General features: G+C 35.9%; 1 protein-coding gene across 2 annotated transcripts in view; it reads left to right on the top strand.

The window, feature by feature from the left end:
* Positions 1 to 13,707, top strand: part of DAW1 (Transducin/WD40 repeat-like superfamily protein) — a 308,544-nt gene that overhangs the window by 180,809 nt on the left and 114,028 nt on the right. For both annotated transcript variants that reach the window (XM_089830229.1, XM_089830230.1), the window contains 2 exons: positions 11,364 to 11,487; positions 11,629 to 11,687. In XM_089830229.1, the coding sequence (XP_089686355.1) occupies positions 11,364 to 11,487; positions 11,629 to 11,687 (183 nt within the window). The remainder of the gene's footprint in view (positions 1 to 11,363; positions 11,488 to 11,628; positions 11,688 to 13,707) is intronic.

The following is a 13,707-nucleotide window of genomic DNA, read 5'->3' as shown; positions in this document are numbered from 1 at the left end:
TCTCCAGAGAAATGACCACAAAGTCAAGAAAAATTTGTTGTGTTCCCACAATCACTTTTTGCATCACGAGTATCCCTAGTGGCTTTATGCCATATTGGTTTGCTCCTACCAATTAGAATGTTGGTGGCCAAAGTGTTGGTTTTCCCAATGCATTCCATATGGTGGAGTTCATTTACTCCCAATCCTCCATCTGCGATGGTATTGGTGAGTGTGTGTCCCATGATCTCCATTTCTTCTACAATAGGGGGTCCTTTCTAACTCGATTGTAAGCAACAATGGTTCCGCCGATACGAGATCCTCTTGGACATTTCTCCTCACACCTCTGTCATCCATGTTCTTGTCTTTTCCCTAGCCACCCTTGGTGTCTTCCATGGTGGAGATTTCCACTTTTAATTGCAGCAATATTTCTAGTAGGTCTGTCACTCGTACTAATATAGTGCCCTGCATCATCTAATTTATGATGTTAGCTTCATATGTTGACCGAGTTAAGAGTACTTGTAGCCTCCTGCGTTTGTTTGTGTTCTTTTGCCATTGCTATCTACATTTCACTTCTATCTTCCTTCGTCCTTTCCTTCTTTGTGTGTGGATCTAGGTATGTGGCTTTCTCGGTTTTAGATCCAATGATTGCTAAAAATTCCTCCACCAAATTTGTTACTGTTGTCAAATTCATGGCCTTCCCCTTTGGACAATCAATATCCTCATTGATCCTCACTCCACACTACCTGCACAACATACTATCGTCACCTTGATTGCTTTGACATTCATATGCGAAGTGGCCCCATTTATTGCATCTCCTACATTGTATCATTGTATGCCCCTTTCCATCATACTTCATGAAGCTTCATGGCCTATTGTTGTTTCCCCCGTGCCTATTGTTCTTGTAGTTGCTTGGGGAGGTATTTGAGGTGGGTGGCTTTTGGCAGCGTAGTAGGTAGGGTGGCTTCTTCAATTGTTAGGAGTAATTGGGTACTCCTTACTTTTAAATTCTATGGGCACTCTTAGAGAAAGTGTCTGAGTACTTGATAGATGTCGCAGAATAATTTTTTCAGACAATTGTCTCTTGTATGACCTTCATTTTTGCATTTCATACACCATAGTTTTTTTTTTCTTCGACCTCTTTTGCCCTTTAATTTCCTTCATCATCCGCATCATATCTTTGCGCAATGCTTGGATTGTTCGGGTCTTCCATCGCTATCCTCATTACTACTGTCATCACTTTCTTCTTGTTTCTTGACGTTGGGTTCTCACTTTCAATGTCCATTGCTCGATCAAATGCCTCCTTGCATGTGGAGGAGGGCACCTCCTTCATTTTTTTCCGAATGAAAGGAGTTAAACACTCCATGAACCACATCTTTTTTAATCCATCTATTGGTTTATTCCCCAACTTGCCTATGAGCTCCTTACCATATGATGGTATTCTCGAACAATCTTGTTGTTTCCTTAGCATGTGTTATATATTTCCATTGGTACCTCATCATCATCATCATCATCCTGTAATAACGTAAATTCTACTTTAAAGGATTTCTTCAGATTGTTCTAGGTTGTCTTCTGGGTAGTTGGAAGGTCAGTGTACTAGTCATTGGCTATACCTCGCAGGGTGGCTGAGAAAACCTTCCCCTACTAATCTTCATCCTCCTACCCCATTTCCTTCCAAATGGTAACACACAACTTACAATGTTTTATTGGGTCCATCCAACCCAACATCATTAAACTTGGGGAGTTACTATTCATTTGGAGTGTTTGACATTTTTCTTGTTTGATTGGTACCTCTTGTGTTCTAGAAATTAGGCAGATCAATTGTGCCTCTATACCCCCTTGGTACTTCTCTCATCTTGTTGGGCTGTGAGACTTCCCTTTTCCCACCATCCTCATATATAACTTGGTGGTACATATACTCCTTCCTGGGTTCTCCGATTTCGTTTTCCTTATTCTTAATTTGTCGGAAATGACCAACCCCATTATCCGGTATACCATATTTTCGAGTAAGTCAGCTACGTCTCCTTCCAAGCTTCTTTCCTCATTACTAGTTTTAGAGTTCGCAAATGACTCTATTCCACCCGACTCACTTGTCCAACTATATGTGTCTACCTCATCTAGGGTAGCAGCAAGTATTAATCCTGCCTTGGCAACACTACCAAGTGGCCCCCTCCTTGTGGTTCTCATTGAATTTTTGAAGATTGTGGGACCCTTTCGTAAGGTGTTGCAACCTCACATCTCTCTAACTATTGTTGGATTCATAAGGATCATCTCATTCCGGCTTCGTATTTTGCAAGTTGTGTCTCCTTATGGTGCCTCTTGTTCTTATTTGATAGGAAAGGCATTAATTTTGGAGTTACTAGATGTGTGGCACTTGTTTGGGTCAGGAGGTTCTTCCCATCGTTTCCTTTCTTGGAATTATTGCAGTATTTGTTGTCTTCATTGTTCTCTTTGGATTGCCTCTTGCTCTTCTTTTACTTCTATCAGCCTACGTGTTAGTAATCCCAAAAGGCTCCCAGGAGATTGAACACTGCTTCATTCACCATGAGTTCAGCTCTTACTGTACCAATGGTAAGAGCCCTGTACTCTTCCCCCCACTCTACATATAGGTCTACCGCTATATCCCATTGTAACATCCTAATTTCACAACCATAATTAAAAAATTTAATATAAATGAAAAATTTGCCACTTTCCATAATTTATATGCATTAAAGATTAGTTATAACAATTACTTTTACATAATCATGTGAAGGGATTAATGGTTACAATAGATATAAACAATATTATAGTTAACAACTCATATCATTGGAATGGAAAATAGTTTAATTTGATTACTTAATTAAACTATTTGGAAATAAGATTATAACAATAACAACAAACTAATCATAACCTTAGTTGAACTTTGAAAATACATACAAAAGTAAAATACCTAGTAAAAAATGCTGAGATGAATGCAAATCCTTTTGTGTTGAGAAAGTTGTGGCATAAGGGGGAAAGGAGAAGCATTGTCAGAGGATTAACCTCCCAATCGCGAACCTTTAGTATCCCCACATAATCTGTACTAAGAAAGATCCTCCCTGCACGAGATTAGGCATGGGACACCCTTGTCTTGCCACTGAGCATCCTGATGTTAGAATGTCGACTCGCAACCAGCTAGGCTGTGAATACCTTTCATCAACCTATCCATCCAATTGCAAGCTATCCTGACCTCTAGTGATCATAGAAACATCATGAGCCACTAGACCTACCCTAGGGAAAAATTTACATGGACCCTATGTGCCCGATCATCCACTACTCAACTTGACAACAATAATTATACCCAAAGACCTCCACAAGATGACATGGTTTGGTTTATTTGATTATATTCATTTCCTATTTAGTTTACTACGGATTGTCCACCTTTTGTCTTGCATGTTATATTCACATAATTATTTGTTATTAACCTACACCCTTCATCTCAACCTTGCTAGTCATCCTTGATGAATCTCAATGTGGTTGTCCATTAAACTCTAATGAATTTGGGGCTTATAACCTATGTTCTCTTGAGTTTTCGGGATGGGGACAGTAGGGGATGACGGGATTGGTTTTTGGGATGGCAAATTGTTTTGCCGATTTTGGGGACAAGGGGATGGCTGTATATATATGGGGAAAATTTTAAATATACACTGAAATTTGCGAATAAACATGTCATTCAAATGAAACTAAGCACAAAGCATGTCATTTAAACATAATAGAACCTTAACATACACCGTTTGAATGTCATCTAGGAAATAATAACCGATTAAGTACTCACTTTTCAATATGCATATCAATATGTGAACAAAAATATAAGTTTAACAGTGAACAAATTTCATAGAAATATGAAAATTTAAATATGCCCAAAGGCTAGAGGGCTGCCATAAAGTTTCATTATCATGTTCAACATAAAAAACAAAATATAGAAACTAAGAAAAATAAAGCAAATTGTTGCTCCTCTTCTTCTACAGCCACCATGGCATCAAAATTAGAGTCCTCACTAACATGCTCCACAAGAAGTATAATCTTATGCAATGGAAGTCCAACCAATACTAGTGTTGTCTCATCCTCATCTATTTGGGTTACATCCTTAGTCTCAACATCCCACTGCAAAGTTGGAGTCTACCTATACTCTGGAGTCTAATGATTTGCAAGTCAAAGAGCATGATGCACTGCCACTAGCTTCTTTGCTCATTTAGAGGTAAGTCTATTCTTCTTAATGGAGTGGATAAATGAATATGTGGACCAGTTCCTCTGAGCAACTAAGGAATTAGCAACCTGTGCAAGGAGGCGAGTGGAAAGTACTTTCAACTCTGGTGTATCTCTCCCATGCCAGGTCCATCATCCAATAAGATCTCTTTATGCCAAAACTACTCTATCCAACCTTGCTTGTGGCTTACCCAAGTTTGGACCACGAAGGTTGGTGAAGTCAAGGAACTGTGAACGAAGATTAGAGTCCTCTTGAGCTGAAAATATCTTATCAATGGTTTTTGTGAAGCCATCCAATACCTCAGGATCATCAAATTGGAGGCCCCTTCCACCCAACTCTACATAAAATTTGGAATTTAGAGAAAAGACTACCATATGAAGTGGGGTATTCATTATGTTCCACCTCTACTTCACAATAGGTGTAATATGCTCCTCATAAAACCCCAATGTAGGATCTTTTGCTGCCACAATTTTCTTCATTTTCTCGACAATGCTATCAAATGTCTCATATCTCTCTCCAAGACTAGGAGCATTAGTATTAGCATATCTACTGACATCTACAATGGGGGCTATGACAGAGCAAATATATCTACAAGATGTAAACAAAAATCTAAATTCAGAATTAGAAATTTCAAGTTAGCATGAAAATCAGCAAGAAAAAGACTTACATTTGATTTAAAAATCAGCAACTTACCACATTGTGGACCACCAGTTGTCATCAAGAATTTGCCTCACCACTTTTCCTTGGGTGGACTTAGAATTCCCCACTCTAGATTCACCACTATCAATTGGAGGGCCTCATACACCTCAATCATCCTCTCCATCAAGATGAAGTATGTGCAATACCTATAGAGAAAATTATAAATTAAAATAAAGTTAAACATTAAACACATCACATTTAAGTTTGTAACAATTATAAATTAAAATAAACTTAAAGAAAAGTAAATCATAATTAAAATTAACATACCTTAGAGAAGCATGAATAGAGCAAGTGAAGTGTGGTGATTGCATATAAACATTTACACTTCTCTAGCTTCTAACACTATCTGTTTCACTCACTCAATCTTCCTTATGTCCTTCAATGCATGAACACAACAAGGAGTCCAAAAGATGTGCCTGTAAGCACCCTCTACCATCAAAATGACTCATTTTCACACACTGCACAATCTGTGAAGACATGTACTACATTAGCCAGCACAACCTCCTCTATGACATCCCTCAATATGGTGAACTGGAACTTTGCTTCCTTCTTTCTTGAGCAATCTATGGCTTTTAAAAAATAAGAGCCAACAAGGGATGTGACAATGATAGTGATGAGTGGCCGATGTCTAACATCAATCCACCCATCTATCACAATAGAACAGCCCATCCTAACCCAAATATGCTTTATATCCTCAAACATCAATGCAACCTTAGAGTACTCACTATCTAGGATGGTGGTTCGTAGCTTATGCTCAGCAGGGGTTACAAATGAGAGATTCGTATTCAATATATCTTTCACCATTTGTTTAAAATAAATGGAATAGGCTGCATCATATGGGATACCATTAGCAAAAAAAATCTACCAATGGATAATGCTCACAAGCTTCCTTAGCTTGTGCATTAAACAAACTTTCCACCGAGCCCTTCTCAGCACTACCCATCTTCTTCTTCCGTCTAGTCTCAGTAGGGCTGCCACTAGTACTAATGGTGGATGTCATATGCCTAGATGATTGTGAGTGAATAGAGGGTGATGTCACTGTCATATTTTGCACCCCTCCCCCCTCATTTCAGCCTATAAGTACAATCTTTGGCACTCTAATCTCTCCTCGTCAGTCAAGTTAGGACAAGTTTTGACTCCGTGGCATGCATCACCTAAAAAGTGTGACTTCACCCTTGTATAGCTCAAACACCTGCACAAGCTCTTAGAATCAAGCAAATAACCTCCTCTCCCTGCAAAATGAAAACCCCACTTGCTGCTATAAACTCAACCTTCACATGCAAACCAAAATGAATGTCAACAATTGCTTGATGTGGTCGATTTTGCCCTTTTAGGGTTGTTGGGGAGGTAGGGCCCACTAGGTGGCCAAGACAAAGGCAAACAAAAAAAAATATAAAATGTTTTTTTTGTTGTCCAAACAAAGGGGGACAGTCGAGAAACGTTTGTGGCATCCCCAACTATCCCGAGGATGAGCGTATGCCCCTTTTTTTGTCTCCATCATTCCTGAGTTTTCAGGATTCCTCAATGACATTTTGGCAAAATGGGTATGACAATGGGACGTTCCATACCCATCCCCATCTTGAAAACCTGGTTTTTTTTTTGGGGGGGGGGGGGCACACGTCCTTGGGGAACATAGCTTATAACAGATAAATAAAAGAAGGGTTCATTGAAATTTCGTGAATTTTATCTTTAATTTTTTGAGGGTGACTCCTTATCTCAGAAATATGGATTATGACCCTCTATAAGAATTGCACAGAAGTGTAATCTTCTTCTTAATTTAAATTCTGAAAAGAAATCTTAGTTGTATACAACAAATGAATCAGATCGCTTTTATATACTTAAGCAATGAGCTATGTAATCATAACATCCAATTTCGGACTTTAGCCCATTTGGCTCTACTCATAACATTAACATTCATCTATACTACGTTCTTTATCTCAGAACCTATAATCTTAATTAATGAAAAGAGATGTGTAGAAAGAATACACTAGTGTAACAGGACTTTGCGAGTCCAAGGCAGAGGCAGCCTTTCCGAGGCAAATGGCCTCTGGACTCTGACTTGACCGAGTCCTGGCAGAGTCCACGTGGACTCATCGAGTCTAGGGACTCTGCCGAGTCCTGAGCCCAGGACTCTCCAGAAAAAAATTAATTAATTTTAAAAAAATAAAATTTAAAAAGATAAAGATTTCTGGAAGGTGTTTTTTCTTCAATGTATATTAATTCTGAAAATCGTTACATCTTTAAAAATCTTTGAATTTCATGGGTTTTTCAATTTTTCGAGTCCTTGCCGAGTCTTGGCTGAGTCTAGTCGCTGAGTCCGAGTCTGAGTCGGATTTTGACTTTCCGAATCAGAGGCGAGTCCAAGTCCCGTAATTATGGAATACATGACTTGGTTTGCAAACAGAGGTATGGTCACCCTCGACTGTTGGAAGTAACTTGCAATGCCTAGTACGGCCCCTTGATTGTAGAAAGTCAGGCTTCTAGCAATATGGAAGCAATTGGAGGTTTTGAAACATTCACTAGTAAGCAAATTGCAGTTAGGAAAAAATAAATCCAAATATAGAGGCAATTGCATATAAGAATCAACCATAGTATGGATGCCTTTCGCAGATATGAACCAATGGCAACATGAATGCAAATTGCAGATGTGAACAATGGCAATATGAATGCAAAATGTGGATACGAAATAGTGGCAATATGTATGCAATACACAGATATAAAACAATGGCAATATGTATGCAATACACAGATATAAAACAATGGCAATATGAATACCAAAGCACTGCTATGAAAGTGCTCCCTAATATGAAAGCAAATTGCAGATATTGAGAAAGGCTCCCCCTTTTAAAATGCATGCTCAATTCAAATATATTCTCTCCTGAATGGAGTTACGAGCAAGATAGAGGAATGGTGGTAAGAATATGAGTTACGTTATTGGCTTAATATTCAAGAAGAGTCTCAAATTAAAAGGCTGATGGAACAATTAAAATATTGTCGTAAGATGGAATAACAATAACTTATTTTTCATGTTTTATTATAATGGTACCTATTATAGTTACATAGATTCGTATGTGTATGTACACATATGTATATATACATATTATTCTAAATATACATATTTTGTGTATACATTGTGTTTTAAGTTTACGTATACTTTCATATACCTCATATTTGAATATATGCATACATATGTATACATTTATATACATGTACGTAGGTAAGTACCATGGGTACCATTATACTAGAGCATCTCTACCATACCAATTCTTGGAGGTAACAATTATTCTTAGTTTTGATTTATGTTCAGTAAATACTTTTATTTTACTAAATATGTTGACTCGATTAGCTCATGGTGATCTCTTGGTATACCCTTTCTTGCCTAGTCTAGTTTTCCCTTGACCATGGCGTTTTAGGACTCACACCTATTATGTCAATGGTAGTTGGTGTCCTCATGCCCAATTCTCTCTCTGGTAATGTTTTCCCCCTTCGTTAGGTTCCTGCAAAAGAAATTTACTATGATAACAACATATTTCCTATCATTTGATAAAATCAAAATTACTTTAACAAGTAATCACATTGGCTATCCATTTCCAATTCATATAACATTATAGCAATTAATCACTACTCCAAGTTCCTATGAAATTATAACGAATAACCAACACTTCCATTTCACATGAAACCATAATGATTAAGTAGTTTAACCAATCAACTCAACTTTGCATAAAGTCTCAATGGCTATAAAGAATATTTTATAATTAAGAAAATATAGGGATGTAACACCCATGCTTAAATGAGGTCCCATGTCAATTGATCCTCCTGGGTCACTTCCTCCTCCACGATGTCATTGTCTATTATCACTACTTGCTGGTCAAAAGTATGACCCATTATATCTCTATCCTTTCACCTGTCACACTGAGACCTTCAGTCTTGTACTAAGCAACAACACTAGAAATGTTATGTGCCAGATATGGAAGTGTTCATATGCCAGATATTGAAGTTTTTACATGCCAGCTATGGAAGTAGTATTATTACATATCAAATCTGGAAGTAATATTATTAGTGTAACTATGTACTAATGTGATGCAACAAGTTCTATTACTAATAGAGGAACAATATAATGAACACTACCATAGAAAACACATGACACATTCAAATGGTAGAGTTTTACTTTATTGATTGTACCAAAGTCTTACATTAACATCCATTCCAATATTCACCACTTTTTCACTTGTTCCTGACTCCATACAAGTAGACTCGACACAGTTGGTTAAGTCTCTAACTGTCACCAAGTAACACCCCTTCAGAATGATGTTTTATTACGTTAACTAGCAAAGGTCTTATTTAACTATTCTTGGCATAATTGTTGCCTACAAAGTTATATAGGGATGCATCCTTGGAGGTTTCTTTTTCTGTCCTAGTCCTGTCTTAGGTTTGCAATGCCTAGAAAAGGTTTTTGAGGTTGTTTCCATGTCCTTTCTGTATGGGATGTTCATGAAACCTCATAAAAATATAGAACAGACCACTTGCTCAAAAATAAGAAAACCCAAAAATCAGAAGAAAAAGATGATATAAAGAGCCTTTTCAACCCTAACTTCAAAATTTAAATTTATTTATATCATCTTCATTTGTAGCAGTTTTGAAATAGAGGCTGATTTGATGACAAAAACAGGCTCAAAGTAGTATGACCATCACAACAGACCTAATCAACCTTAACTAGCAACAATAGTCGCTATAAGAAGATAGGGTTTATCACCTTAATTGAACAACCCGATCAAATGTTCCCCTTGCCTTGCATATAAACAATATCTCAATTCATTCATTCATTCCTACCATTTTTTTAATTATACTCTTATTCTTATTGACTATGTAGATATTACATATTTGTCATATATGAATGTGATTAGTTCATGAAATTTCTTGTTCATCATGAAAAATGTGTTGGCTTCCATTAATGATTATTTCTAGAGGATTGTAAGTCTTTATATTTTGAAGAAGGAAATATGCTGTGATAATTTTAAATTCTTCAAGTATTTGTGATAAAATGGATGGCTTAACAGAGTTGAGATCTGAGAGAAAAATAGGGGAAAGTATGCAAGCAAAGAATTTGAAACAGTATAAAAAAATGGCGCTAATTGTAGAGTTCTTGTAAGAGTTCAACATACTCCTCAAACACATGGTGTTCTTGAAAGAGAGAATGCAGCTCCTAAGGAAATTATTATCATTCATGATGGATGTTTCTCAGTTATATTTTGAGTTGAAGCAGTTAATTGTTCTACATACATTCTGAATATAATTCTTAGTATAGCTTTAATCTTGGTCTACTTCTCATGATATCCACATTGGGTTCTAAGGTCTAACTGACATCTATGAACTGTAGGATTGTGGTTTTCCTCGAGAATGTTACGTTAGAGCAATGTGCATCTATGAATAAGTGAGTTCAGCTTTGTAGAGGAATTTTGAATGGCTTTTATCACATGGGTAGTATCCAGTGGCAGCTGTGACAATAATCATACCAATTGCCAGCAAGGAGTTAATTGTCACTTACTCTTTGTGCCTGATCAGATTACATTACATTCAATCATGAATCCTTTTTTCCCTATACTTTAGGTTTTTATGTAGGTGTAGAAGGGCAGACGATATTGGCATGTGTGGATCAAATTATGCACAGAATACAATATAAGGTGCGTAGATATATCCTTTTTCACCATATGTTTTATGGATCAGGATGACCAAAGAACCAATATGAGGCAAACCGATTATAGAGAATTGAATCTCAGGAAATATCGTGCTGAGTAATGAGCCATAAACAACAATCCCATTCAAGGAGGTGATTAATTTTTTTATCCAGTGGCTGCTTCGAAAATTTAGCAGTTTTTTTCCAGCTGGTGTTCCATGTTTCTTTTATTCTGCTTCTTTTTCAATCTGACACTTGAGATTTGGAGGAAATGTATAATCTCCAGCCTAATGGAAACCATTTGGATGGATGTTGCAATTTACAGTTGTGTGTCAAGAAAATCATAGCCAATGGCTGCATAATTTTAAACTCCCCCCTTTTGCCCATACCTAACAATAGAATCTCCTATTTTTTAGGAGAAATTTCTAAAAACTTATGTAAGCTAGAAATGAAATTTGCATTGGATCACATTTACTTAAAATATTGAAACAGCAGTTTCTGGCATGGGATCAATTCTATCAGCCTCGAAGTGAAGAAATTGCAAAATAAGGAAAGTTTATGTTAAATATCACACATCTTCAAAATTAGTGGAAGTGGTCTAGGATATTACAAACCTTCCTAACAATAATTTATAGCAACTACTGAATAAAAGTTTTTATTATTATCAGAGTTCAAGAGTAATATAAATTCATTTTTGGATTGGAACAGGAATGGTATGAGAGTTTGATTTTATTTTGGAAAGCAATGTTATGATCACAATCAAACTGATAGATGTTTTTCTCTTATCAGGTCATTGCCAGACCTAGCTATTCTAAAAGAAACCAACCTAAGAATATGTTTAGCGTATGATTTGAAACCAAGCACATACCTTTTCAACACACTTGCATGTGCTTCAAATGGTCGACTTATCATGGTAAGTCTTGAAAGTGGGAATAATGTTTGCATTCTGTAGTTTTGCAGCCTAGCTGCATTTTTTTTGAAATGTTTTAATCTTCTTATGTTCATGCTGCACAAACTAAACTTCAAAGGCTAACTGAACCTCTCTCAAATGTAGATTGATGGACTCAAAGAGCTGTTTCACATTTCACTTCTCAATGATGATAATGACTTCAGGTACATTGGAAGCTTCTTTTCCTTTCTGTTTCATCAATTATTGATTGAATCTTTATGCATTCTTGTAAATATGCTGTAAATTATAGTAAGGGATAATAAAATACATATTTCTTGTTCATATTTTGGTAAATATTTCTGTCAATGATATTGTGCCTTTGCTTTGCAATGCATGAAAATTCTTTTCTATCATTTCTTGCATCGACCTTGCAAAACAAGTCATGTTAAAAATTAAGTAGTGCTATAATTAGAACCAATGGTATATTACATTAAACTCATGTCTTAATGAATCCTAAACACACCATAGTGCTAGAGAAATTAAATCCAATTAGAGAAATTAATCTATAAGTGAGACCAAAATATTTCTTCCCATGCACTAAATGATTTCAGATAGAAATATTTTCCTCTCCATTTTTGGGAAGATAATATTTTGGTAGAAATATTTTTGTCTCCAAGTTCTCACTTTATTCAAGGAGAGAAATACTTCCAATTAGCATATTCCCTATTTTAGATAGAACTATTTTTCTCTCTATAAGAACATGGAGATGATTTTCACAAGGTACTAACCATGGAATGAGAATGTTAGAAAAATATATATTTCCAAACAAACCAAGCAAGAAGATATTTTGAAGGAGATAAATATTTATTGTATCTATTAATGAAAAAGCAATAATCAATTCATATGAACATAAACCCTAATACTAGGTTGACACAAAACCTAAACCCTAAAATAGCTTATCTAAACACTATTGCAGTTGACCATTGTAATTTTATTACTAAGATTCTAAGACTATCACTAGGACTAGTATTACTATTATAACTTTATATTGCACACACTAATATCCTCCTTCAATGATCATTATAAAAAATATGCCAAGTCAATCCTAAATCCTAATCTAGGATTGGACCATATTGTAGTTCAACTTCTCCATATTCCACTAGTTGTTGAATGAGGTGACAATGCAGTTCAATGCATTTTGCTTTCTCATGAAAGATGAGATTGTTTGCTAGTTTGAGAAATTTTTGATCGTCACAGAAAGTAATATAGACTCAATTAGCTAAGATTGTGACTCTACAAGCATTTTTCTAAGTCGAACAACTTCACTAGCATCTTTTAGTACCACTTTGTATTCTACTTCTTCAGAGGAAATATAGCATTTTGTTTCTTGCTGGTACAAAAAATGCTCCTTTACCAAGACTAAGAACATTATTGGAAATTAGTTTAACATCTATGTTAGTAATAGAACACATTTTAGTTTAGTAGCTAGGAGTTAATTTCATGTCAGCAGTTAGTTAGTAATTGTCGTGTTCTCCTTTCCATCCATTGTACACATCTATGGACGATCGTACAAGTTATTGTTAAAGTTGTAGTTTCAATCGGATTGATTCGACCTGATATACATTATTGTTATCGGTAATCATTATTTCCTATATATACTTATCCATGTTAATAATATATATTATATTATACACATTATTATTAATGTTAATATAATATTATTTAAATGATGTTTACACCATAGAGTGAGACATGTCTCCTACGCTCATATTTATATGAGATCCAAATTTGCATTTGGAGATCATCAAGAACAAGGGCTATGATTCTACATTTGCAGAAGCAATCCTAGAAATTAACATAGTATTAGAGCAAGTTGAAATGTAAAATGATAATATAACCTTAGCCAACACTAAAAATTGTTGTATTTTATAGTGTCTTTGATGGTCATAGTTGTCATGAGGTGTCAAAATCATAAAGGAAACAAGTATAATTGTGACAGGTGATGAGACAAGTACTTTACAAATATTAGAGCTATCTAGTTCACTGAAAGTTGCTCCAAAGCCTAGAATTTGAGTCTTGTGATAGACTCGAAAACCTTAACCTATGCAGAGCGAGTCTACTCCAAAAAATGACTCCCAAGCATAAGCAAGCATAGGGTCTTGAAAAGTAAACTATATTCCCCTTCATCACGTGATTGAGGTATGCTTCTACATATCCTCCTGAAAGAGTTCATCTTGGAAGAAA

Source organism: Cupressus sempervirens, chromosome 5 (genome assembly GCF_028749045.1).
Source record: "Cupressus sempervirens isolate cs-2001-9-10 chromosome 5, ASM2874904v1, whole genome shotgun sequence".
Taxonomy (NCBI): domain Eukaryota; kingdom Viridiplantae; phylum Streptophyta; class Pinopsida; order Cupressales; family Cupressaceae; genus Cupressus; species Cupressus sempervirens.
The sequence above is the reverse complement of the archived record's forward strand: the minus strand, read 5'-3'. Positions and strand labels throughout refer to the sequence as shown.